At 36.6% G+C, this 27,705-nt stretch overlaps 1 protein-coding gene across 1 annotated transcript in view; it reads left to right on the plus strand.

Moving 5' to 3' along the window:
• LOC107558929 (G-protein coupled receptor 126-like) overlaps positions 1 to 27,705 on the plus strand; it is a 38,211-nt gene that overhangs the window by 2,411 nt on the left and 8,095 nt on the right. Inside the window, exons 2-19 of the mRNA XM_016242630.1 lie at positions 2,530 to 2,618; positions 8,517 to 8,870; positions 11,420 to 12,040; positions 16,504 to 16,569; positions 17,768 to 17,836; positions 18,565 to 18,624; positions 18,733 to 18,777; positions 18,894 to 18,944; positions 19,173 to 19,214; positions 23,552 to 23,640; positions 23,812 to 23,864; positions 23,977 to 24,018; positions 24,149 to 24,288; positions 24,652 to 24,766; positions 24,924 to 25,012; positions 25,090 to 25,291; positions 25,734 to 25,899; positions 26,694 to 26,834. Coding sequence (XP_016098116.1) covers positions 2,530 to 2,618; positions 8,517 to 8,870; positions 11,420 to 12,040; positions 16,504 to 16,569; positions 17,768 to 17,836; positions 18,565 to 18,624; positions 18,733 to 18,777; positions 18,894 to 18,944; positions 19,173 to 19,214; positions 23,552 to 23,640; positions 23,812 to 23,864; positions 23,977 to 24,018; positions 24,149 to 24,288; positions 24,652 to 24,766; positions 24,924 to 25,012; positions 25,090 to 25,291; positions 25,734 to 25,899; positions 26,694 to 26,834 — 2,434 coding nt within the window. The remainder of the gene's footprint in view (positions 1 to 2,529; positions 2,619 to 8,516; positions 8,871 to 11,419; positions 12,041 to 16,503; positions 16,570 to 17,767; positions 17,837 to 18,564; positions 18,625 to 18,732; positions 18,778 to 18,893; positions 18,945 to 19,172; positions 19,215 to 23,551; positions 23,641 to 23,811; positions 23,865 to 23,976; positions 24,019 to 24,148; positions 24,289 to 24,651; positions 24,767 to 24,923; positions 25,013 to 25,089; positions 25,292 to 25,733; positions 25,900 to 26,693; positions 26,835 to 27,705) is intronic.

Below are 27,705 nucleotides of genomic sequence, written 5' to 3' on the forward strand. Positions count from 1 at the left end.
TATATATATATATAATACAAGACCATGAACTTTCCATTTGATAAATTCAAGACATTGTAAAAGAGCATAATAGGACCCCTTTAAGGCTGAAAAATATGTAGAAACGTTATGATTTGTAACAATGATTTATTTCAGGGTGTTGACTTATATTCCTCTTACATAAGATTCCCTTCTTGTTTCATGTCCTATTTAATGATTTTATTCCACCATTGTGGCCTACTAATGAATACTACTGATGGCATGTTGTGGTTGTTTAATAAAATATGAATTCAGGGCCCTGTCTATTGTCCTGCTGGCTGATTCTGCCCTCGCTAAACTGCACTGTGGGCCGAAAATAGAGATCTCTATTATCTTTTGACAGTGGTTGTTAAAATGAAACGAGATCTCGGGACCTCACACAGGATCTTGTAACTTCACACACTTCAAGTCTTGGCAACAGAAGCTTACAGACTAGGTGTTATTAACCATAGTATCAAATGAAGCATTGCGATAATCTCATTAAAACATTCTCAGTCTCAGAAGGAGAGAATTGTCCATCCATTTATAATAATGAAGACATTTATCACCCTAATCATAATACAGATGAACAATGCTCAATTATACAAAAACCATCTTCATCAGAATAATTTACGAGGTTTCTAGTGGTTGTCATCTCCCGCTGGAATCTTCATTTTCCATGGACCTCAGATAATGACTCCCCACAACTCGCCGCCTTGGAAGCAGATTTCAGACCAGGGGTTGTTTGTTGATATTCAATTTAAAATTTTGCATCTTAATGTGGTTTGTATTGAAAAGTCACAGATATGTGCAGTTGGTTAATCTGAGATGGATGTGTGGATTGGTGCCACATGCTTTGTTACTTTACTCTTAAAACAAAGTGTCCAGTTAGAACCAAGATTTTACAGCTTGATGCAACAGGAGAATCATTTGAAGAACTTTTTTTCTCTAGTTCTTTTGAAAACCATGTATGTTGTGATGTTTCAAAGAACTCCGAAACAAACACGCTGATCTGAATAACAGAGATATTTTTCATAGAATATTTTTATTTCAAAAGGGACAGTTCTTGATAAAAAGAAGAGGGTTCTTTTCTGAATCTATGGTGCTACAAAGAACCATTTAAGATCTGTTATTTTTAAGTGCGTTGTTTGTCAACTTCCCTTTTACGGAAAGCTCTAAACCTTTGGTTGGTGTGCATGCAGTTGGCCAACAATCTTTGATAAAAAATTCTCAGAAGGGCCATTTTAAAGTTGAAAACTGATGCTGATTGTGTCAGTAGTAGTTTTTTTATGAAGGAATGAGAGCAGGGACACCTGGGCAATGCTCCATACAGTCCATTATTTATTGTGGATCTGAAGAACCAAAATAGTGATCCATTCTGATCAGGTTTTAGACTGCAATCATTGATTTTAAGGGGATGTTGAGTTTTGTACTGTATATCTCAGTATCCTGACCTCTTTTTGAACATGGACAGACATTGGACAGTTTATGTATTGTAGGGTTAACAATAGTTTAAAGGGATTGTTCACCCAAAAGTGAAATTTCACACTCATGTTGTTCCAAACCTGTATTTTTGTCCATAATATAGAAGTCAATGGAGTTCAAGGTTGTTTGGACTCCAGTGACTTTCAAAGTAACTTTTTGTGTGTGTTCTATACAGTCATGAGACATGAAGTTGAGTAAATGATGACAGAATGAACATTTTTGGGTGAACTATCCCTTTAAACGGCATATGGAACAAGAGTACTTTTAAGAATTGTAATTTTCTTTTTTTAGATACTGCTTTTCGATATAGCTAAAATGTTGTTTCATGGTATGCTTCTGTTTATTTTAGCAGCTATGATATTTTTTACATGCATGAACCGCTTTAATAGATAACACACTAAATATAAATGGTTCTCTTATGTTTTTTTTAGTCTCTGGTTTCCTGTCATTTCAAGTTTTGCTTTGTAAATCGTGGCGAACTCTTTTGTAAACCTCACCATCCATGATCTTTTTCAGCAAACTTATTATGGCTGACATGGGAGAGTGATTAGTCATTATGTAACGGGGCAGTTTTTGCATGGCTGTGGTCACTGTTCTGACAAGAAAAAAATGGTTTCCATGCTACAAATACATAATTTAAACTTTCAAAGTTCTCCCAAATTATAGACGCATGAATAAAGATATTGTACTCCTGTGTGCGTGTGTGTGTGAGTGTGTGTGTGTGTGTGTGTGTGTGTGTGTGAGTGAGTGAGAAAAGCTAATGCATGAAGTTTATGCCAGTTTCTGTGTATGAAGTGTTTTAAGTCAATGACTAAGAAAACCAGAAACAACAATTCATGGTGCTATTTGCATTTTTTGTGCAAATAAAATCGAAACGTTTCCAAACATCCGTTGCGTCAAATGATGTTCCTGGCCTTAACTACAATCCATTTAATGAAACCTCTAATGCAGTTGTGGTTTTTGGTACACTGTACTAAAATTACATGTACATAATAAATTGAATAGTGGTTTTGTTTTGAAATGTAATTTTCTAAATCTGATTGGCAGGATTTCGTTCATCAGTGGTAGGTGGTGGAGATGGAAGTTCCCGAATACTCTTGCCGTCTTCCTGCTGCTGATCTGCTTTTCGATCTCAGGTAAAGGAGCTCTAGAGTTATAAATGTAAAATGTTATAATGCAAATAGTGTGTCATCTGGAAATGTAATCCTTAGTTAAGTTCTGATCTGAGTTTCTATGTATATTGATTGCTCATCATGCTAATCAACATTGCTTCCATTTCATTAATTCATCTTTTTCCTTTTTAATGTCTCATTTTATATTTTCAATTTACGTATTTCACTATTTCTCTATTCATTTTATATATTTGTTTTAAACTTTTTCTCAGCTTCCTAATGTTTAAACAACTTTGTCACATTTCTTGCTCTTTATCATGCTTTTTTTTAATCACCTTTAACTTGCTTTTGTCCTTGTCTTTGCATTCTGTTTGCTGAGAAGTCGCAACCAGTCATACATTAAAAATATCTCATAAAAGGAGTTTTTTTTTTAAAATGCCACAATCAGTTTAGTTGTGAAGAAAGATCCTACATATACTCCTGCATATATAAATAAAACAGGACCCAAGGGTGAGATCTGGCTCTGTCAGTGGTCTCACAGCGTGCATTGGTGGGCTAAAATATTTACCGTGACTGCTTCTGTTTGTAGGCCAGTCATTACGCACAACATTTGTAGTTGTTTTTGTGAAGCTGACATAATCTTTGTTACGACAGTTTCTCCCGAGACTGAGTTATTATTCAGACGTGTTATTAATGATTTCAATGCTTAAAAAAAAAACCCGTGGATTTGCTCTTAACTGGCAGCTTGAATCCTTAATCGGTCTGTTTTTGCTGAATTCAAGTTCCCTGTGCGCTGCATATGAAAAGCACGTGTCTTTTTAATATTAGTCACATACCATGGCTCGCCTGTTATACTGGTCCAAGTAGGAACATTTACGGTCTTTGGATGCCTGTCAGAAATGGTTTAGAGCAAAGATCAGATTTAATGCTGGGAATCAGCTTTAGGGAACTTTCTAAAGTGCTTTAATAGTTTAAACAACGGACAGTCGAGTGCTAAAACTCTTTCAAAACAATGAAATTCAATTAATGTGAGCCACAGCCAAAACAAATAATGGAATAATGTTGTGCGGAGAAGGCCAAGAGCAATTTTGAACATCATTTTAGGACATACGCCTCTCGTAGGCATTTCAGCCCTCATTTAAATCACGCCTAAATCAAATATTGCTCAAACTTGGAAAATTCTTGATGAAATAACTTGTTGATTAGATCTGATTGGTCACGTTCAGTAAACAGCGCGCACAGACTCTCTTTTCCAGACATGGAATCTTTACTGTCCTCGTGCAAGAGCTTGTCATTAAAACCAGATGTGATTATGGCCCATAGAGATACCTACCCCTTTCTGCATAAGTTCACAATATGCTTTTGTTGCTTGTTTTCATACTGAAACCACAAATGTACACACAACTTGTCACATGTTTGTTCTTGGATGCCCTTGTTTTTCTGCCATGCTTCATAAGCTAAGGACTGGAGCTATGGGTATGTTTATAGAGTTAAATCTCACTGGATCCTTATAACAGTTGCTCCATGCTGTTCAAAAGCAACGCAAAAAAAAAAAAACAAGTGATGGACTTAATTATGGAATAGTTCCCCCAAAAATGAAAATAATATAATTTACTCACCCTCATGTCATTCCACGCCTATATGTGACCCTGTCTGTGAAATCCAGGCTAAAGTCTCAAAATCTAATTATGAGAGAACATGCATCAAAGTTTGATTTCAACCATTAATTTCACTATGATTTCAATCTTTGACATGGCCTTACTCAGTCAATATTAAATATATAAAGGTTAGATTTTCACAGAATGTTCTACATCTTTATGAAGGATGATTTTATGTAGAAAACAGTAAATCGCACAAAAAAAAAAAAGACTTTAGCTGGGTTTTCACCGGCAGGGTGACATATTGTTTTTTCTTGATTCCATAAAACACTAAATGAAGTGCTGGGCAGAAGGTCTGAGCTCTTTTTCCCATACAGTGAAAGCAGATTTGAAAGATTTAAGCTTATAATTCTATGATTCTGAATTATAAAAAGCCTCATAAAACTGTCATAAAAGTAGTCACATTTCCATTTTAGTGTACCAGCAACAGTGTGTGAAAACCTTGTGAAGACTTACAGAAAACGTTTGACCTCTGTCATTGCCAACAAAGGGTATATAACAAAGTATTGAGATGAAATTTTGTTATTGACCAAATACTTATTTTACCGAGGAATTTACCAATTAATTCTTTAAAAATCCTACAATGTGATTTTCTGGATTTTTTTTTCTCATTTTGTCTCTCATAGTTGAGGTATACCTATGATGAAAATTACAGGCCTCTCTCATCTTTTTAAGTGGGAGAACTTGCACAATTGGTGGCTGACTAAATACTTTTTTGCCCCACTATATGTCATGGACTACATATATTGACCTTCACTTCATCAGCAGGCACTTCGCAACAGTGCTCACATCCCATATCGCAGCTTTTATTATTTATTTTTATTTTTTTTTGCCCTGTTATGAATAAGAATACAACTGGTACTGATACATCTCTGAGGATGACTTTTATGTTATTTTAGGGTCCTTTTTGGAGTTTAAATCGTAATTTTTTTTTCATATGAAAAAGAACAGCTTGGACATTGTGCCTTGCATCTCCTTTTCTTTTCAAGAAAATAATACAGGCATCCATAATGACAGAGAGGTGTCTAAATGATGACAGGATTTTCATTTTTGGGTGAATTGTTAATTGACCTTTGGCAGATGAATGCAGCACACCTTGAGGTACAAAGACAGCAGGTAAACTGCCAGGAGAGTGCGCGAAATGATACACTGCTGAAAGGGCTATTTTTAATCTCCCAGGCCTTTTTATCCTGAGATTCCTGTATCGGGCATTCCATCTTTTGGCATCTTCCCCAAGCGGCCTCCTTCTAAAAGGACGCTTTGAGATCAAAGCTCTCCTTTTCTCCTGTGAAATCATGCAGGCATTCTTTCATTGACCTTCACTTCATCAACAGCCACTTCACGATACTGCGCAAATCTCATCATATCACCAATATTTCATTTAATATTTTATTTTGTTATTTTAGGACATAAATAGACTACACTTGACTATACTGTTGAAACATATTGAAACAAGCATTATTATTTTTCTCTGCAGTGCTTGTTTCTGGATATCGCTATAGTGCAAGAATGAATTAGAAAACCAGTTTAATACATTTTAAGCATTATTTTTATACAATTTTAAATATGTTCAAGTGTATAAGTTACATTGTTGCATCTCAAGCTAAGTTAATATCTTTTAATATATGTGTGATATAATTATACCTTCAAAAAGATAACAGGGTTGACATTACAAGTTGCATTTGTTTCATTTCATTTTCAGTGCATTTAATGCAATTACACTCAACACATAGTGAAAGCTGTTATCAGCTAGCCTACTCATTGTTAAAGACGTTTTTACACATTATTTTGAATGATCTCACTAGTGAGTAAAGTGGAGTGATGCTGTTTTGTTCAGTTTGTGTGAATAAAAATCATTAAAAAAGGCAGGTGACGTGTTCTGTCCCCCTGATGCACTACTGAGATGAACCCGTCCTGGGTGGGAACCAGGAACTGAGCAGCACGCAATATTGTGCCAGGTTACAGCTGTGGCTTTTGTAGCACAGTTGGTTGTGCCGCTTTTTACTGTGGCCCACTCCGACAGCTTTGCACACAACTATAAAACAGCAGGATATTCCAGTAGCGTGATTCCGTCCAATAGTGATTTCAGCCTCTTTCGGCAAAACACTCACAGGCCACTTGTCAAAAGCTGATCCCATTCCTTGCTTGTTTAAACCCCAGGCATGATGGCGGAAATAATTATCTTTTTTCTCTCACCTCTTTCCTTGTTTTTGCTGGACAACTGTTATGAATTTTCCACCGTTTTCTGTCCCAGTTGTGTTGATGGGGTCTTGTTTGTGGTGAATTTCGTAGTGACCCAGTTCAGACTGGTCTGACATTCGGATTTGTGCAATGTATTTGATCCTTCAGAGGGGACCAGGAGAATGCAAATGTGTAGAAACCTTAGCTTACGCTCCAATAAAATGGGTCTGCTATACATTTATGAAGTGTTGTTTGCATGTAGAATGCCTGCTGGCTTTTCATCGTGAAATGAAATAAAAACTGAGGTAGTTACATGTATAAAATCTATTTACTTTAATTGTTTTACAGTTTACAACTTGCAGCAATACAGCCAAAGATCGTTTTGCCTTGGAGCCATAACACATAATGTGCTATACTTTTATTAAATTCAGAGTCACTCTCCAAAAGTAATTTTTATCACATATTTAGACTTTTCTTAACTTAAGTTTAATTTAAATTTGGCGTGAATGCTGGTACAGGGCTATGGGAAACAAGCACTAGCGAAAATTTCTTGGTGTTATTCCATTAAGAAATTATCCGTTCATTTTATTCATTTAGAAAACTTGACCTTGAGGCACACGGTAACACTTTTGCAAGAAAAAATGTGTGTATCGCAATTATGCATAGTTAGTAATTTGTGTCCTCCTGATGACATTTTTTTTTTAAGTTCAGTCATGTTTACCTAGTAGTATATTTGGTTTGGACCTGACTTAAAGTCATAAGAACACTTAAGATGGCTTAAAATTATTTAAATTAAGACAAAAATATATATATATATATACACACACAGTATATATATATATATGCCAAGCTCTGAAATATTTTATCATGTAGAAATATTAAGAGTAAATAAAACAATTTTAAAAATCCTTATCCAGTAAATCACAAACAACTGGAAAAGCTATGACATTTATACAAAAACTTTCTAACAAATTTGTTAGAGAGTGAACAAATTTCATAATTTGCAAAAGTAGTGATAATAGGCATTCATGGGTTTTCAGAATAATACATCTTTTGATTCTATAAACGCTTTTAGATGTCACCACTTCTAAACAGAATCAGAAAGGAGAAAAGTGTGTGGTTTTGGCCGTTTGGATTGAAATGTAAGTGGTCTGAAATTTAGCCTTTGTATCTATTGTCCACTCTGCTGAGCACAAGGCACGTATGATCATCTGTGATGTAGTTAGTGTCCCTTTAAAAGGAAGATAATTTTCCCTTTCTAGGGTGGATACCCTTTATCCCTCTATTAGAGAGCAGTTCTCAGGATTAAAGTGCTCCAACTTTATTGTTCCCCACATGGAATCTGTGAAAAGCCATCAAATCCCATATTACCTGCGAGTTTCGAGCTAACTACTATGAATACCCTTTTTTATGGCCGCTAGTGGACCTCTATGCTTGGATGTTCGATTTGTTGTTCTCAACAGTATCATTACTGTAAAGGAAAAATTGTTTGTGCGGAAAGAAAAAAACTGATGGATTATTATTCACGCATATTATAAATCATTGAATTAGTTTGTCTTTTGTTGGAATGGGTTATGAAATTTAACCCTCAGTAATGTTTGTTTACTTACATCAAACTTGTCCTGAGGTAGCCACTGCATCTTGAGAAAGTTTAATTGCCCAGAGCTGCTCAATTTGCCAAAAAGTGCTGTGGTTTTTGCTTATGTGCTTTTCGGGACTGCATGAACAGGGGCCATTGTCTCAGAGTCAAGTCTTTTTTTTTTTCCCATTGAATTCTTCATATCCGAGAGTTGCATTGAGGGATCTTAAAGGATATGGTCAGTGACGTTGATCATAAGTCTATCAAATGGCTTAAGATTCTAGGTCGTCTTTATGGGGAAATCTCTGGGATTCCTTTAGTAGTAACTTACCATATCTCGACCAAACTTGATATCTGTTTCCGTCCCCTTCTGTTCTTGTTGATGCACTAACCCAGCAGCCATCTAAATGCATCTTCCTATCACCTGATTCCTCTCCTGTCGTTGGCCTCTGCTAATACCTGTCCTTTGCTAGCTAAAGTGACATGTGACCTGTTTGCTTGCAGTAGCACAGAGCTGCCAGAGTAGCGTCAGCTGCAATGTGGTGCTCACCGACTCCCAGGGCTCTTTTACCTCCCCCTGCTACCCCAATGACTACCCACCCAGTCAGGCCTGCAAGTGGACCATACAGGCCCCGACCGGCTTTATAGTGCAGATCACCTTCCTAGATTTTGAGCTCGAGGAAGCGCACGGCTGCATCTATGACCGCATCATCATCAGCACTGGCACGAATAATGCCAAATTTTGTGGCTTAACACCCAATGGACTAACTCTCAACTCCAGTGGCAATGTGATGGAGGTTTCCTTTAACTCAGACTTTAGTATCCAAAAGAAAGGCTTCCATATCAGTTACAAGCAAGGTATGTTTAATATATGGCGAGCTCTTCACAGCATGTTTATTTATCTTAGATGTTTTAATTTATACTTTTTTAGAATTAATGATCAATTTTAAGAAATGTATTCATATTTATTTCATAATGTATAATTAAAATGATTCTTTAAAATTTATATTAATTTATGCTTTGTATCCTGTTATGGTTTACTGGATGCCAGTAATTATGTTTTGCTGTGGTGTTGTGGTTAAAAAAAGTTATCTTTCTATAAGCGTGACGATGAAAGCAGTGTTTTAATATAGTGAATAAACATCAGACCTAATAGACAGCAGTATTATCAAGATTACATTTCTAAACTCTACCACTCTGTTTCATATCACAGCTGCTCACATCATGTTGCTTTGCCGTTCATGCTATCAATATGATCTTGTGTTCTTATGACCACAGTCACAAACATTTAATTATACTGAGTTATTCAGCACTTCTCTCATTCTGTCAATCAGTTTTCAGTCTGCAAAATTTTCTTAACCATTATTTTTGTCTTGTTTTTGATAAAAAAAATATTAAATTATTATCTTAATTTATAAGATAATAAGGCTTGTTTTCAGATAATATATATTAAATTGTTTATATTTCATGCTCATTGGCATCATAAACATTTCAGATCCCTGTTTTCACAACAGAGTAAAAAGTCAAACGTACGCTTCATGTTCAAAATTTTGGTTTCAGGTTTTAAATATTTTTGAAAGAAGTCTCTTATGCTCACCCAGGCTGCATTTATTAGACTATAATACAGTAGAAACACTAATTTATTGTTAAATATTACAAAGTAACTGTTTTATATTTCAATGTTTAATATAAAAATGTTTTTAAGAAATGTATTCATATTTATTTCATAATGTATAATTAAAATGATTCTTTAAAATTTATATTAATTTATGCTTTGTATCCTGTTATGGTTTACTGGATGCCAGTAATTATGTTTTGCTGTGGTGTTGTGGTTAAAAAAAGTTATCTTTCTATAAGCGTGACGATGAAAGCAGTGTTTTAATATAGTGAATAAACATCAGACCTAATAGACAGCAGTATTATCAAGATTACATTTCTAAACTCTACCACTCTGTTTCATATCACAGCTTCTCACATCATGTTGCTTTGCCATTCATGCTATCAATATGATCTTGTGTTCTTTTGACCACAGTCACAAACATTTAATTATACTGAGTTATTCAGCACTTCTCTCATTCTGTCAATCAGTTTTCAGTCTGCAAAATTTTCTTAACCATTATTTTTGTCTTGTTTTTGATAAAAAAATATTAAATTATTATCTTAATTTATAAGATAATAAGGCTTGTTTTCAGATAATATATATTAAATTGTTTATATTTCATGCTCATTGGCATCATAAACATTTCAGATCCCTGTTTTCACAACAGAGTAAAAAGTCAAACGTACGCTTCATGTTCAAAATTTTGGTTTCAGGTTTTAAATATTTTTGAAAGAAGTCTCTTATGCTCACCCAGGCTGCATTTATTAGACTATAATACAGTAGAAACACTAATTTATTGTTAAATATTACAAAGTAACTGTTTTATATTTCAATGTTTAATATAAAAATGTAATTTATTCCCGTGACAGGAAAGCTGAATTTTCAGTGTCACGTGATCCTTCAGAAATCATTCTAATATGCGGAGTGATAATTACGAGAAACAAATTACGAGAAAATAATGATTTTCTGTAGAATTTGTGAAACAAGGAAAGAGTTGGTAAGTCACATTTATTTAGAGTAATATATATTTTTGTGAGCAAAACTAAAACAAAAAACACTTTTGTCTAGGTGCAGTTCATTATCAGGCAACAAGAGTGCCTGTATAAATTGACGGACACAATTATGTTCAATGAAAAAGCACACACTCTTGCAAAACGAAATAACCTTTGTTATGAAGTCAGACAGGTGTGAAGGTACCCATTAGTACCCAGTAGCTTACAGATTTAGACACCATATTTCCTATTTCCTTCCCAGTGAAACAGGTTTGAAATGAAACACCTTTGAGATCAAGCTCATTAGTGTTTAGCATTCAGCAAGCCCATTGCTTTTTCTGTGATCCTTCAATAGCGTCAGATGTCTGGTTATGTCAAAAAGCATCACAAATATAGAGTGCAGGGATCTAATAGTCCAACTGGAGGTGTATTTTTCCATTCTAAATTGCTTGTGGTTTTTATATTGAGATGGCCAACAGAAACAAACTTCTGCCAGTTTAAATTAAATGAGTCAGCAAATATGACATAAAAGAGGTGTTTTAACATGGGCAAAAGAATATGACTGTCCGTTTTGGAAGACGTTTAATAAGCTTGTCTTAGAATGATTACTTGGATGATTTCATGAGTTGAAACAAACAGTATTATGAAATAGTTACTCTATATTAGCTGATTCATGTTTGAATTTAGTCTCTATTGTCCTGCATAGCCATTTTGGAGATCATAACGACGTTTGAATGAACAATTTCTATTCCACAATAACTAAGTAAGTGAATTTTTGTCATATTTTAAGATCTAATGGTTTTTCACTCTTGCAGTGGCAGTGGCGCTGAGGAACCAGAAGGTCACAATGCCAAAAAGCAGCAAGAATGTAGTGAGAGTGTCCAATTCAGTCTCCATTCCTGTTCTCACGGCGTTCACTGTGTGCTTTGAGATCGCCCGCACAGCCCAGAAGAGCACAGAGACCATCTTTACCTTGTCTGATGCCTCTGGGACATCCATTTTGGCATTTGAGAAGACAGAAAGAGGCATGGAACTGTTCATCAGCGGTTCCTACTGCTCTGTAAATGACCTGCTCACCAGCTCAGACATCACATCCAGCATGACACCCATCTGCCTCACCTGGACCAAGTCCACTGGCCTTGTGGCAGTGTACTTTGGAGGCCACTATCGAGCCAAAACCTGCGCAGCCTCTCAGGTTTACACCTTGCCGAGTGGGGGAATCCTCCAGCTTGCAGGAAAAGGGTCAAGCTCGGTCAGTGTCGATGATCAGAATTTGGATGGTTTCATATACAATTTCCGGTTATGGGATTATGCCATGCCCTACTCCGAGCTGTCTGCCCTCACCTGTGATGTCGAGGGAAACGTCATTGACTGGGATCATCGTTACTGGACTATCCCAGGCAGTCACACACAAACTGACAGCACGCTCAGCTGCAGTGAGTAGATGGTTTCAGCTATATTCTGTGGAAGCTGGTTTATGATTCATAACCAGGAGTGATTAAATTGACAAACCATCACACACAACTCGGTGTGGGCTGTCACACAAGGTCCAAGTAAAACAATTTGTCTGATGAATCCCACAATTTGAAATTAGTTTCTAGTAGTAATTTCAGATTAGTTACTGTGAATTAATTTCACAGTAAAAATGTCAAATATTCTAAAAAAAAAAACTAAAATTTGAGAAGTGAACTTGCATAAGACAGAAAATCAGAAATACAAAGTGTTTGAAAATACAAAGATATGGCAAGTTCACTTCTGTAAATGCACCCAAGATGCAATAAAACCATATTTAGAAGTGGTCATAGACTGAATCTGACCATATTCGACAAAGTTGTGCATGCTAATGTTGTTTTTTTATGGCCATATAACCACAAATAATATGTAAGTGCTGTTGTCCATTTTACATAAATAAGTGTCATTGTATCACACTGTAAACAAGGTGAAATGCAAGGTGTAAATGCAATCTAGTTAAAGCATATCCAGATGCTTTCTTCCACTTAGCTAGGTTCCTGAAACTCTAGATGCCCAGCCCATGGAAAAAAAGTGTCGCTTCAAACTATGGCGCCGCAGATCAAAAGCATTAACTCAATCAGTAACTTTCTGTGCTCTAAGACAGATAAAGCCATACGTTCTGTGTCAACATTTGGTCTGTGTTAGTGATGGAAGTAGTGTTGGAATTATTTTCTGTTATAACCTTCAATGTGGACTCCCACTGTTTACTTGTGTATATACTGTGATTCATGTTTTCATAAGCTTTTTAATTATCTGTCCATTTCAAAGCATAAAATTCCTTCGATAGATACTGTATGCAGTTTACTTGCATATCACTGCCATTGGCTAGCTTGAATTTAATTAAGTGCTTATGCTAACTGTAGTTTGTAAAGGCAACTAATTTCTCATCTTCTTTTGCAGTCTGTTACCCAAATTGCATTCACTTAACAGCTTCATCTAGTGGTGAGTGTACTGCTAACATGCCTAATATGTGCATAATTGCTTGCTTTGAGCTGTGAAGGTGATGCATGGCATGACATATCATTCAACGTGGCTGTACCTGCGGATGCTTTTTGCACATAATAGTGTATTTTCTGTCAAATGTGCTGAACTACATAATGCTCATGCTCTTACTGATGGATATTTACTTCTGACAGGAGAGCTGATGTTTATTGGTGTATACTTATATTTACTCACTCGCTTGTCATTTCAAACCAGTATGACTTTCTTTACGTTTTGTTTTTTAAGGACACAAAAGGTTCATTTCCCATATACCTCTGGTTACTCTTCTATTGATATGAACTGAATGGAGACTGAAGCTTCAAGCGTCATAAAGAATGCAAAAGCACCATAAGAATCTAAGAATATCAGCACATCTGGGGCCTCATTTATAAAATGTTGCGTAAAAACCATCCTAAATTTGTTCTAAGATCATTTCTCAAAAGTGCGTAAGTGCGATTCAGAGAAAACGAACGTGCGCACAAAAACGTACGCCTCTCTTCCAGATGTGACATTTATAAATCGCAAATTATCTTGAAATTGTGCATAGCTGACTGGTGTCAGATCTCCGCCTTGTAAACGCCCCCTAATTAATATAATTACCATATAAAAGATCACACGCCAATATCCGAATTTCTGTGCTTGAGAATGACAAGCACAAAGAAAAAAAAACTTTACTGAGTCTGAAATTGAGGTCCAGCTGGCGTAGGTAGAGGTTTGTGCGGGGACGCTTTTTATTTAACAATGTGTAATTATTCTGTGGACAAACAATGTGTGTGTGGTTATATTTTTTCGATTGACTATTATGAAAATTATTACTTCTAGAAACAATAGAAATAATAATAATAATAATAATAAAACAATTAGGTTTCCAAAAGTAAGAATAGGAATTCAAGTAAAATTTTCAGTCATCTTATAAAAAGTGAGCCATCCTACTTTTAAAATCACTTGCTATGACAACTAATAAAAAGTTTAGTATCACGAAATTCTTGCAATACTTTAAAAAACATTATTGAAAGAAATATTGGACGTTTCATATCATCATAAAATAAATTATTACACGATTATGGTCTCCGGTCCGAAAAAAAACATGTGATTTGGCATTTCTTTATATTTACACAGTTTACTAATGCTGCTCATTAATGTACTGACACAAAAATATATAGTGCATTTATACAAATATAACAGATGTAAATGAAAAAAAAACAGTTTAATTCTGATGTCTCTATTCATTTTCATAGAAGCAAAGCAGCAGATGTTATAAATAAAAACAGTTAACAATGTCATTGAATAGAATATAGGCTATTAAAACCGTTATTGCACGACATAGGCCTATTCTTATAGGCTGCACAGACAAAACAGTCGTTTGTACGCCTGCTGAGACCCTGACGTGGCGGTAAGTACTTTTCCACGTCAAAGACCGTTTTTATAAATATGATCGTTGCCGTGGATTTTAGCGTATGCACACTCTAAGATCATCTGTGCGTACGCACATTTTATAAATGAGGCCTGGAGTCAGTATATTAGCTTTGTGAATTTTAAAATCTTCAATTCCAGTGAGCTGTTAACTATTTTGAACATGGGAACCAGATCTGTTCATTTCTAAAATAAATAATTTAGCCTGATTTTGTGAATTGGATCACATGATTCATTGAGAATATTTTTAATGATATTTTAATGGTTGCTTATTTCTTGTCAATCCTTTCATTATTTTGAAAAGAGTGGCCAGAATATTTTCAGAAATTAACCTAATTTCTACTAAAAGTCATACAGGTTTGGGATGAAATGATGGTGAATAAATAATCACACTGAATGAAATACCCCTTTTAATACATTCTTTTGTTCCATTCATTCATTTAGAATTTTTGCCATTTCAGTGCTAGACCTGTTCCAGGGCATTTTTGCTTTTTGCTAGCATTTTTTGACCCTGTCAGGAGCAGTGTAAGATCCCCTCAGACAGTTAGACGCTGGAACCTATGACACATAACTATTTCCCTTGTTCAGTTACAGCCAGCTGTGCTTGTGATGTTGGCATAAAGTCAAGAGGCCCGTGAAGTTGAGCCCGGAGCAAAACTAATGCTGTCACTAATAAGCATGCTTTTAAAATGCTACCCTCCCCTGTCTTTCCATTGGCTACTCATGTGGTTCCCTCTCATCCTTTGACAAGACCAGTGGGAGACAGCGATCCAACCTTGCATGGGAACGCAGTGGAGGAGCCTGTCTTTAGAACAGCTCAGGTTTTTTTTCCCCATCAACCTGCCTTTTACACAGGATGATCAGAGACTCTGCGCTATAGCGCTAGACAGTTGTTGCAATGTGACGTCTCCGTTAATATATTTAAGAGCTCTTAAATTTACCCTGCTACTGTACTTAACTATAGGATGAGCTATGAATTAGTTCCTCGGTGTAGTTTGACACCTGAATCAAATCATCTTTTTCATAAATGACTTGTCCTCAGAGTTAAGTCAGAGTTATATTGTATTTGAAAATGTCAAAATAATCAGCTTTTTTTTTTTTGGAGCCAATCGCTTTTTGATTTATATTTAGCCACTCTTAAAGACTCTTAAAAAGTGGAAAATATCAAACAGATTTTGGAAAACCTTTCAAATCTTGGTCTGTGCAAATGGTTTATTAACTAGACTTTTGGTCATTGCTCCAATCCTCAGACATGCACTGATGAGATTTCATTGACTGAAGCTTAACCAGTAGATTTGCATTGCACATTGAGGTTTTGCTTTTGCAGATTGCCTGGCTTTTAAATTATTTTGAAGATTTGGTGCATGTTGTTTAGACACTGCTTGAGCTTTATGTCAGAAACTAGCTGATGAATTGCAAAACAAGATGCAATTTGGTATTTCACACATCCCTAATGGATTTGTGTTGAGAAAAGGTGGCATTCCTGGGCCTCGATCAAACCAGCCCGCAGAACATTTCTGTCATTCAGCTGTGGCAAATTATTAAATTCCACCTTTGAGTTGCTGATGTTCAAGTTTCAGTGTGGACATTTTGAGGTCACATTCCATTGTCAAAGCCCAGAGGAGTGCTGGGGAATGTATGACACTTTTACAATCCAAATCTTGTCCTAAGGTAGACTTGAATTTCTATTCATGGATGTAAAAGAGAGAGAATGAATATTTTTGACAGTGCTTTGGGAATGTCCAAGTCTGTCCATCTTAAACTTGATTCATTTTAAATGTATTTTTGTGACTTTGTACATTGTCTAAAGAGTTTATGGGTATTATTTAGATCTTATAGATATTTTCATGAATGTTGAATATAATATGTTTTCTCAATGTAACCACGAGGCATTTTCATTCTGGCAATTTATTTAGTTTCACTTTAGAACCGTTTATTTTTCACATTTATTTGATCATAAAATGTCAAATGTTAATTTTCAAATCTTTCTTAGGCACTGCCATAGCAACTCTTTCCCTGGGAACCACGGGTTGTACTTCACCTGGACTTGGCTGCCCAGGTAGGAAGAAATATCCTTATTATAACTTTTCATGCTGCAAACATTCCTCAAAACATGTTTTACTAGATAATTAGTTGACCCATTATAAACACTTATTGTCTAATCAAAGTTTTGACCTTTTTGGCTCATTTATATGACTTGCTGATTTACAATACTCCTTTGTCTCTTAATTTCATTGCCAATTTTAACATGAAAGAGTTTAAAATACAACCATTTTCCTTGAAAATGATATATAATACTAATTGGCAAGTCTTAGTCCTTTGGTTGTGCGTAAGCAGGCCAAACAAACAGCTTGACTTCCGCTCATTAAGTCTCCCCTAAACTGAACTGGTGGCCAGTAAACGTCTATCATCATCTGGGAGCCATGAGAATCCTCAGGCCTACTGTCCTTAGTTATGGCCATTAAAGGTCATTGTCCCATGCTTCTTTCCTACTGAAATTTCATTGCATAATATTCATTCCCATGAAGTACAAAAAGTGCAGATTCATGCCTGGAGATTTGAGAGTCTTTCAATAAAGTTAGTCTTCTGGGGTGAGGAATAACTTTTAAATCTTTCATTAACTTCGTCATTCTTCTTGTCACTGAACTATTATTGTTATCATCATTTATTTTATTTTTTTTATGTATCAAATGTTTGCAGGAGTAACCTATCATGGAGGTAAAATATCTATGCAGAGAAATCCATATCAATGTATATAGAGTATGATGTTAAAGTTGGATGGGGTTTGGGTTAGGGAATCACAGGTAACTTCTATATAATTGCCTCCTCGAAATTTCGCAATGATTAATTACATATAACTGGCTGTCATATCTGAAGGAAAAAAGCATAAGTGGAAAAAAAAAGACGGACTGACTATGTATTTTTGAGGATACACAATGTAGAATTTGACCTACTGGGTGTTTGTAGAAAATGACTAGTAACAGACAATCTCAGGCAGACATCTCCCTTTTCAGCACATTGTGTGACTCAGCAAGGGAAGTTAAAATCATCTATTGCCAAATTTTTCTTGGCATTTAAATAGTTTTATAACATGTCATATTTCTAATTTTTGGTTATTCCTTTTTTCCATATTCATCTCACGCTATGCTTATAATGCACACAACTGTTCATTTGCTCCACTTGTTGTTCTTGCATTTTTGGTTTCACTCTAACCTCCATTTAATGCCAGTTTGCCCTTTTTCCATCCCTGCCACCAGCAACATTAACTGTTACCACCGCTTCCATTGCCACCACTAACATGATTCCTTTTAATGCAGCAACCCATGGTAAGCATTCACATCTGCCTTCTCATCATTTTATGTCTGTGTTATGTCTGTGTTCCTTTTGTTTCATGAGGGTTGTGTCTTTTGCCTAATGCAGAACAGGTGGTGGTCAACTCATTTAGCTTTTTTTTTTTTTTAACGCTCAAAAGTAGATTTGAAAAAATGCCAATGTGAATGGTTGCTTTATTTGGTGAATCGGTTGCATCACAGCACCCTACTGAAATATCCCTAGTTTTTTTTTTAAATAATCATGCAGGATTGTTTTAAGTAAGCAAATCTGTCTGGTTGAAATGCTCATTTCTGTCATATCATTGCAGTTTACAGGTGATTTAAAAGATAGTAAACAGTATTAATTCCTTTTAAATGTCTTTTTTCTTCTTGTGTTCTGGCATCAAATAATGTAGCAACAATGCAGTTTATTGTCTAAATTTAAATAGATGCCATGGCAGTTTACTTAATATAACTGGGGATATTTTACCCAAAAATGAAAATTCTGTCATCGATTATTCATCCTTGTGTTGTTCAAATGATAACAAAAAAAATTTATTTGTTAAATGCCATCTGTCAGATAAATATTTTTTACATCATTTTTTCTTCACTAACATATTCCAAGTCAAATGCATATCTACATTTTTTTTTTATGTTATGTAGCAGATAACCCAGTAGTCGTTTTGTAATTTTAAAGATGGATGCATGTCAGTAGAGCTCATTATCTCTATTTTCTTCATCAGCTCTTACTACTACTCTTTCATACACATCTGCTTCTAGCATGCCTCTAACCACAACTTCTGGTAAGCAGATATCTAGGTTTTCTACTGTTTTATATTCTGTTTAATGAGGTATGATAAATGCCCTCACTAATCCATGTATGTGGCTCTGCCTCTTTGTACCAACACTAGCTCTACTCACACCAATTACTAGCACTAAAACAACAGCTACTACTGGTAAGCTAACAGTTTCTGAGCAAAAGATTTCTTTTCATTTAGCCATTAGCATACATGTATGCTGTATATTGCCTTACTAACCAAACGTTTAACATGTCTATGTGTGCCATCATTAGTATCAACTACATCATCTTTAATCCAATCTAACCCGCCACCCATCAACCCTGGTAAGACATCACTTCTAACAAAAGATGTATTATCAAATGCCAATTTTATTAGCCAAATTATTCAGTATTGCCCAACAAAGATACAAATAAACAAAAATGACCAATAAACAAAAAAAATTGCATGGCAGTATATGGACCCTTGTCTCATGTCGTCATGCATAGCTTTACTCTGTGTGTTCATTTACCTAAACCATTCATCAGTCACTTAATCCATTCCTTCATCTGCAGCTGCTGCTACTAACTCACCTCTGCCCAACCGCAAAACCAATGGTAAGCCAAACCTGTTATCTAGTGTCATAAATGGCTTGCTTGTGCTTACCAGGGAATGTCACTGCTAAACTTTCATTTGAATGGGCAGAATGGGACCTGCTAGCTTGTTTAAATAGGAACAGGAATTAAAATGATTGGTTAATTGCGCTGAAATTTTCTGGGTGCAGATGAAAGGCCTCATACCTATTTTTTATGCACATTTTGTATACTTGTGGAATATTAACTTAATTACCTACTAGAATGTTAAGAATTAATTGTATAAATAAACACCATACTAACTCTTATTTGTCAAGTGTGTGCTGTGATTATATTGTTCTTTTATATGGTGTACTATGTATCTGCAAAGATAAATAACAGCCTGTTCTGACCTCTTCATTTTTTATATCTGCAAAGATAAATAATAGCCTGCTCTGACCTCTTCATTTTTTACCAAATCTGGGATCCTCTGCTAAATAATTAAGCTGGAGCAGAGAAAGAGAGGGCTGCATTTTTGTGGTCACTACTGCGGTTTACTCCTCGCGCTGAGACTTCGTCCACTAGCTCTCCCCCTGCTAGACCTCTTGTTGCTCCTGCTCTCCGGGGCCCTAAAACATCACTCGGCTTCATCTCCACACCCCTCATCTGGCCCGTGAGGAAAAAAAAAGTTGAGGCTGCTGTCACTCGGCCACACAAACGTCCCGCCATCCATCTGACCAAGCCACCTGCCCAACCGACAATAAGTATGACGAATGAATCCCACTTGCTGAAAACATCTACAATGGCCTCCGTTGCTAAGAAAACAGACTCTACAAGCATGAGGCCAGCCTATTCCCAAGTGAAGCCTCCGTGGCAACCAGATGCTCACAATCAGAGTGAAGAATTTGAGTCTTTCCAGGTGCCATCACTCAGTAATCGTAAGAATAAGCCACTAGCTCCTCAACTGGTCCTGAGCGATAGTGACAAGAACAGCACGGAGATACTTGATTATCCATCTGGTTTTGGCCCGGAGGCATTTTTTTACGACATTGACTTGGATGATGATGTCTTCAGCCTGTTCGACTTTGATTCCACCTACTCCCTGGATGAAAGCTTGGCCACTGCCATCCCTCATAACATGTCTTTCATAGAGGTAGAAAGTGTGCCTGATGTCAACACCACAGCTTTTGGACCAGCGAGACAGGCTGTTAGCAAACCGGAACATTTACACAGTCAGTCAGACCTTAGTTTACCCTGGGCAATGTCAGAGCTGGCACAGGTCTCAGAGCGGCTGGAGACAGACAGCAGCTGGACACTTATCCCATCTCCCACCGTGACTCTGAGAGGAACAGGTGTGCAAATGATCCAGCCTGAGCTCAAGAGTCTCTCAGACCAAACAGCAGCATGGCCAGAGCGGTCGCCCACACATCTTGTGGATTTAAAGCTAACAAGCACTGTGCCCTGGGGCCTCTCAGAGGCAACTGCCATTGAGGACAACTTTAAAGATGTGCAACACGGTCAGAAAAAGTCCACCATCGAGCCCCCAACAGTTACACATGACCAAGTGGAAACTTTAGCAGAGGGTAATGTCAGAACAGGATTTACAGAACCTGATTATAGTCTTACCGATACCACCTCTTCTTATTCTTCATCAAACTCCCAACAAAGCTCTTTCGACTATCTCCCCGATCAAACTATTTTGCTCATAGAGCCTTTGGCAGTGAGCCTTCTCCTTCCACAAGGCAGCTATTCCCTCACAACAGAGACACTTGTTATCTCCTCTCTCGCTTCCCCTCATAGTGTCGAGCCGGTGGCTGGAGTGCTTATGGATTCAACCCACAGCGCTGCCACTCTTATTGAGCCCCTGAATTCGATGCCTACTGCAGGGGTTCAAAGTGACTCCTTAATGACACAGGCCATCAGACCGAGTCTGTTGTCTTCTTCGCCTCACACTGATGTTTTCCAATCTCTGACACCTGGCTCAGCCCAAAGTCTCTTTATCTCTGATGCCAAAAACAACACTGACCTGGTTTTACCCTCAATGAACAATCAATTCATCCTTTCTGAAAACCCACAAGCTGTTGACTCCAGCCAATTCCCAACTTTTAGCGTTCTCACTGTGTATCCAGGCATCACGAGCGGAATTTCTACGTCAATAGTGGGCAGCCAGTCCAAATTAGATTCACCTCTGGTGCTGGAGCCGTCACGTGTAAACAGATTGCCAGAGACCCTTTTCAGAGGCTTAAGCAGGCAAGGCGATGTTAATCCTTCAGAGGCTGATCTGAGGGACTTGTCACATATGCCTCATATTTCTGTCAGCGCTAGTTCGGAATTACCATACGGTTCTGCGGTGGCCCTGACAGATGAATGGAGAGGTTCTCAGTCTTCACCCCTTAATTCAGACTCCCAAATGAAAGTGGAGAGGATAGATTTGTCCTCCCACAACATTTTTGACTTTAGCTCAGAACATGGCATGTTCACGTCAGCATGGTCAGGCTACTTCAAAGCCAACGGGGAGAGATCCCAAATTACATCACCTGAAATATTTCCCTCAATTTTGTTCAGTTCGATTAGTAAGAATGGACCAGATGAGGCCTCACCTTATGAAACCAAATTCAGATATCAATCAGAGACAATGGACATTTCTAACTTCATAGAGCCTGGCAATGTCCTTTCTTCTCAGTCTACAGGAGAGGTTCATCATGATGGATTTGTTATTTCTGGTGCATATAGTCGAATAAGTCCAACCCACAAATACGTTGAAGCCACAACTACCACATGGTTTCTCAACACAACTTCTCTAAATATCTCAGAAGTTTCTAAGTCATTTAACAAAAACAGCACACATGACTCCATTGATTCACATAGTAACTTTTCATACATGACCACTGAGCAGATTGTGAGCCATTCAAACACAATTCAAGACTATGAATTGTTTAGAACAGATAGACACACATTTGAATCTTTGTCAGAGAATGTGCCGCACACTCATCATCCTTTTCAAATGACTTTGACTGGTGCAGATCTGTCATCTCAGACCCCACCAGACCCTGCTTTTCTTCAATTTTCCACCTTTACAAGCAGAACTCCATCAGAACTTGCCTCCGTTCCAGTCATCCAACCCTCCAAATCAATGTACATCTCAAGCAGCCACAGTGAAGACCTGCTGGACATTAAGCATGCCCACTCCTCAACAACAAAGTGGCCATTTTGGGCCAAGAATGAATCAGCAAACCCCTCCAGTCACAGCCACAATGTGCTCGTTGTTCAGCCCGCCACCACAGATAGCAAGACACATCCGTCTCTAGCTATTGACGAGCAGTCTTTTGTCCCTACAAATGGCACAGTCAACACCCCAACCAAAGGAGTCAGTGCAGGTTTTGGCTCTGTGCATACTGGTGCCACCAATGGGACCACTACAGACCCTCATGAACTGGCCCCATGTCCATGCAAAGCTCCCTTTCATATTACATGTCTGTGTGGACTTTCAACCGGGAACAGTATGTTTTCCAATAACAATCTAGACCTTAGAAAGAGAGATCTTCTTTTATTGCTGAATCCTGACTTTCTGAGCAAGTGATCGTAGAATGATGGTTGTTCAATTTGGGGGGAAAATCAGTCTGTCGTCTTGGTGTGCAAATGAATTTTTTTTTATTCCATGTGATTTACTAGAAGTAGTAAGATTAACAATAGCCAGTTCTGACAATCATTGAGTTTCAGCACTCTTGCATACTGGCTGTTACTCGCTCACTCAAATTGAGTGCATAGGTCTCTTGTAATTATCCAGATTTGCATCTTTCTTCCTTCTTAGGAGACTGCTTTATTTAATTATTTATTTTACATTGAACTGTTCAGCCTTACTTTCGAGAATTATCACTCTGATGATTTTATGAGAGACTACCTGGGTTGTGGAGTGAAAATACAGTGTGCAATCTAAGGAAGCTCTCTCACATTTTCAATTTGTGGAAATATGTTTTTAAAATTTCATTATATTAGGAGTCTCCTAAGAAAGTCTTGGCATGGTGTAGTTATGCATTATAAAAGTAGTCCAGCACTAACAACTCAAGATACATGAGAGCCATCTTGTGATAGAAGTGCAGCATAGCAGTAGATCTCAAAATACATTGCTTAATGAATCAGGTTTTTTTTTTTTTTTTTTTTTTTTTTTACTGCCAAATCTTCTATACTGAATTTGTTTTTACAATGCTTTGGATAGATTTAATTTGAAAGATCTGTCTTGAGGCCACATTTGTTTCAAAATAGCTAATTACCAAGATAAAGATTTCATTTTTAACTACTGCTATGCAACACAGAAAAATGTGAATTAAGTAAATTGTGTTTTGATTGATAACTAAAAAAAGTACCATATTCTCCTTTTACAGAGGATATTTTTTACAGAATATCCCTTGTGGTATTTGATGAACAAGCAAACACCCCAGACAGGGATGCTAAGACGATGATATCTCAATGGGTATATTTGTATTATTTTTTTTTAAATAATATATATGTATTTGGTTTGTTTCACTGTTAAATACATTTTAAAACTCCAATAATGGATAATACAATAACTTGTAATTTTATGAAATTTGAATTCTTTCTAAACATGCCACTGCTTACTAATCCATTTCTGTGATGTTTACAGCTCAATCAAACATTTCAAAACTGGTTCTACAGAGTTTATGTTGAAAGTGTCAGGTAGGATTATTTTTTTTACTTGAAAGTGTAAATAAACATTTCTTTATTTTATTTAATCATTGTTCATTTTGTTTAATGATTGTTCACAATCTCACTCTCATCCCCTTCTCAGTCTCCAACCTAACACTGTTCTCTCAAGGGCCACAACTATACGGTAAAACATGTGCATACTGTTACCGTTTTTGTCTGATTTTTCTAATGTGATAGTAACTATGTTTCACAATGTTTTGTTTTCAGTATTATTGATATCTAAAAAATATGCTGCGATATTGCTTTCTTCTCAGACAATCCTACATGGCCCTGCTGGTGTATAAGAATACCACTGATGCAAGTCTGGCAGAAGTAGAGATTGAGAACATACTGAGAAGGGCCCCTGCAATTGGAAATGGCTTGATATTGGACAGTGTGACTGTGAACTTAATGGGTATGGCATGCTCCATAGTGTTTAATAACAATACTGTAGCCCTGTAAATTATTAATAAGCACTTGCATACAGTACTTTAAAAATTATAATTATTACTAAGTATTACTGATCTCCTATTCAAATATGATATGGTCTTGAACTTACACTGATACATAGCAGCATGAATGTTGCATCACGCCACAGCAAAGTTTTATTTATCAAAGCCATAATATGATTTTAATCATGTTTTCAAATAAATTATTCATATCTTAAAGGTAAAACTTTTTAATGTGAAAAAACTATGGAGTGCACCTTTGAGGATGTTGGGAAATTTCAGAAGGATGGCTCTTCCTTAATTTTGTTTCTGTGTTTGTTTTACCTCAGAAAACTGCCAGGCAGAGGAGTTCCCATTCCACTACAGATGGCCAGAGAGCAGACCCACAGTCACCCAGTATGTCCCCTGTTTCCCTTACAAAGAGCAAAACGCATCCAGGACTTGGTGAGTAAATGCTGAGACCTTCTAATCTAGGTGCAAATGGGAATATACTACTAATTGAAGTGGTTACAGCCAGTAATCATGTTTTAGCAGGTGCGTTAGAAAAGTCAATTTAATAATTTGCATTGTTTTAACTTACTTTTTTTTTTTTGCCCTTTAGCATGATTAGCCAGTATAATTATACATCATATTGGGCCCTGCCGGACCGCGGAAACTGCACTAATATTACAAGCATTTCAATTTCACAAGGTAGGTTCTGATCCACACTACACACATTAATCTGAAATCAAAACCAGCTTCAGTAACTCTTACTTTCAATTTACCAGAGAATGCAATGGAAGTGGCCGTGCAGCTCGCTGACATTACTAATAATGAGCTCTCTAAGGAGGAGGTGACACAGGTTGTCTTCAAGGTGAAGGAGCTTGTGAACATAGCCAAAATCAACGCCACCCTGGCCAGCACTGTGGTCACTATTATCTCCAACGTCATGATCAGCTCAGAGGCCGCTCAAAAGGACGCCTCAGAGACGTACGTGCCTCTTACCTGCACTGTAGAAAATGAAGAGTTTGCAGAAGTTATAAAATGAAGGCAACAATTTGCATGACTTTTTGGAGTTGAATGTTTAATTAAATATCTTGACTAAACATCAAATGTCCAGTATTCATCTGGCACCATTTTAACAATTGCCTGTTTATATTCAGTAAGTCAAAGATTTGTTACGCTGTATCAACTTGTATGGAAATTATTCCCTTTATTTTTGGTTTTATGGTTTTAAATGGCTATATGTGGATTAATACTGCATTCTTCTTTCTACATATTATTTGAGAGCAAAGCATTATATTTTTTACAATATATTGCCTGAATCTCTCTGTGTCTTATCCATCCAAATGTTTTCATTTTCACTGAAGGGTCTTCTTGTATGTTCAGTCCGGAAGTTTTTTAATCTTCTTCTTTGTATCGGCATGTTCAGAGCTCTCAAAGCAGTGGATGAATTGGTGCAGAAGATTGAATTTGATGGACCCTCACTAGCCATCACATCCAAATATCTGGCTGTTGGGGTTTCTGCTCTAAACATCAGCAATTTTAATGGGACCACTTTCAGTGCATTTATAGCCACAAACCTGACGGACCCTCAGGTAAATGTCCTTCAAAAAATGTTCACCTCTCTGCTTCATGTCTTTTAATGTGACATTTGACATGCCTTTATACAAGTATGTGAGTGGTTTTTTTTTGCTTGATGGCGTCTGTTTCTGGTTATGCATGTATATTTGAACATGTACTGCACACATAATTTGCTTAAGACTTCCTCAAGCAGGCTGGCCAAACATTTTAGCTGTATTTTTGGTTGGCCAAACATTTTAGAAGTAAAGTTTTAAAGTAATCTTTGGCTATTAAAGCAGTGTAATGAGAGGTGACGTGTATGGACCATGCCCAGGGGTTGCACCCATTGATTAAGAGCCAACGGTTCCTGGAAAGTTGTGGGAGGAAAAAGAAACATTGTAGAGTCTGAGACTCATGACACATTTCTCTCTTCTCAGGGCATGAGTGTCAGAATGTATATTTTTGCTAGTATTTAAGTGTATTTTGTGTATTTTTAACAGGCGTGCACATTTAAATTGTTGTATTTTTGTACCATTTCGTATGTTTATAGTTTACGTTTAACTCAATCATTTGAACTATTTAAGGGATTTAAAAAAATTAAAAGCGCACATTAGCCTAACAACAGTTTATATTATCCCCTGAAGGCTCTGTTTCAGGGCAGTCTTACCATTTTTATGTCTCCAAGAATGAGTCTAGTTTTACTTGAGGTCTTTTAATGGATTCATTACCACTTTATTCTGGCAGAGGGCGCAGTAACCTTTTCTAATGCAATCACACACATGTAGCTCTTACACATTATGGTATAATGTAAGTAACTTTTCCTCCACAGATCGATTTTGAGTCAGAAGCCCATAATGCTTTGGCTGTGGTCACTCTACCTCCAACACTACTGCACAACTTGAGTTATTCACAAATGGAAAGAGTGTCCAGAATAAACTTCATGTTCTTCAGCAAGACAGGACTCTTTCAGGTGAGAATGAACCAATTTAGCTTTTTTATTGTTGTATGTTTTTCTCTGAATTAAGTATTTGTGGTCCCTTCACATTAAAATAAGGCTTTATTTAAAGGACTGAAGAACAATATAATATTGACAGTTCTCATTGATATTTCTGTTAACAGCACTTTGGATGGCTCATGGTACGGTAACGAATCTCTGGACGTTTCTCTGTGCTGAGTTAACTAACTCCTCAGAATAATCTCTAAATCGTGCATTACATTGTGTAACATACACTACCATTCAAACTTGTTTGGGGTCATTAAGATTTTAAAAAAAAGAAGAAAGAAATTAATACTTTTATTAAGCAAGGATGTGTTAAATTGATCAAAAGTTACAGTTTTTTACATTGTTACAAAATATTGCTATTATAAATAGATGCTGTACTTTTAAAATATCTATTATTCAAAGAATCCTGAAAAAGTGTATCACAGTTTCATGAGTACCTAATCAGTATATCAGAGTGGTTTCTGAAAGATGTGACACTGAAGACTGGAATGGTTGCTGAAAAATTAGCTTTGCCATCACAGAAAGAAATTACATTTTAGAATTTTGAATTATGATAACATTTCACAATATTACTGTTTGCTGCATTTGATCAAATAAATGGAGCCTTAATGAGCATTAGAGAAATGGTTCCCAAACATGTGAACTGTATGTCTTGAATTCAATTAACATATATGTCTAATGATATGTTCCTTATCTTTGAATGCATATTTTATCACTTACTGACAGCTAACAAAAATGATATACTCTGTCCATACTTACAAAAATTATGTGTTTATATAGACAAAAATCCTGAATCCTGACTCTCCCTAAAACTAAGATGAGCAGTTTTGTTCTGACA

This window comes from Sinocyclocheilus grahami, unplaced genomic scaffold (genome assembly GCF_001515645.1).
Source record: "Sinocyclocheilus grahami isolate Dianchi unplaced genomic scaffold, SAMN03320097.WGS_v1.1 scaffold667.1, whole genome shotgun sequence".
In the NCBI taxonomy this organism is placed as follows: Eukaryota; Metazoa; Chordata; class Actinopteri; order Cypriniformes; family Cyprinidae; genus Sinocyclocheilus; species Sinocyclocheilus grahami.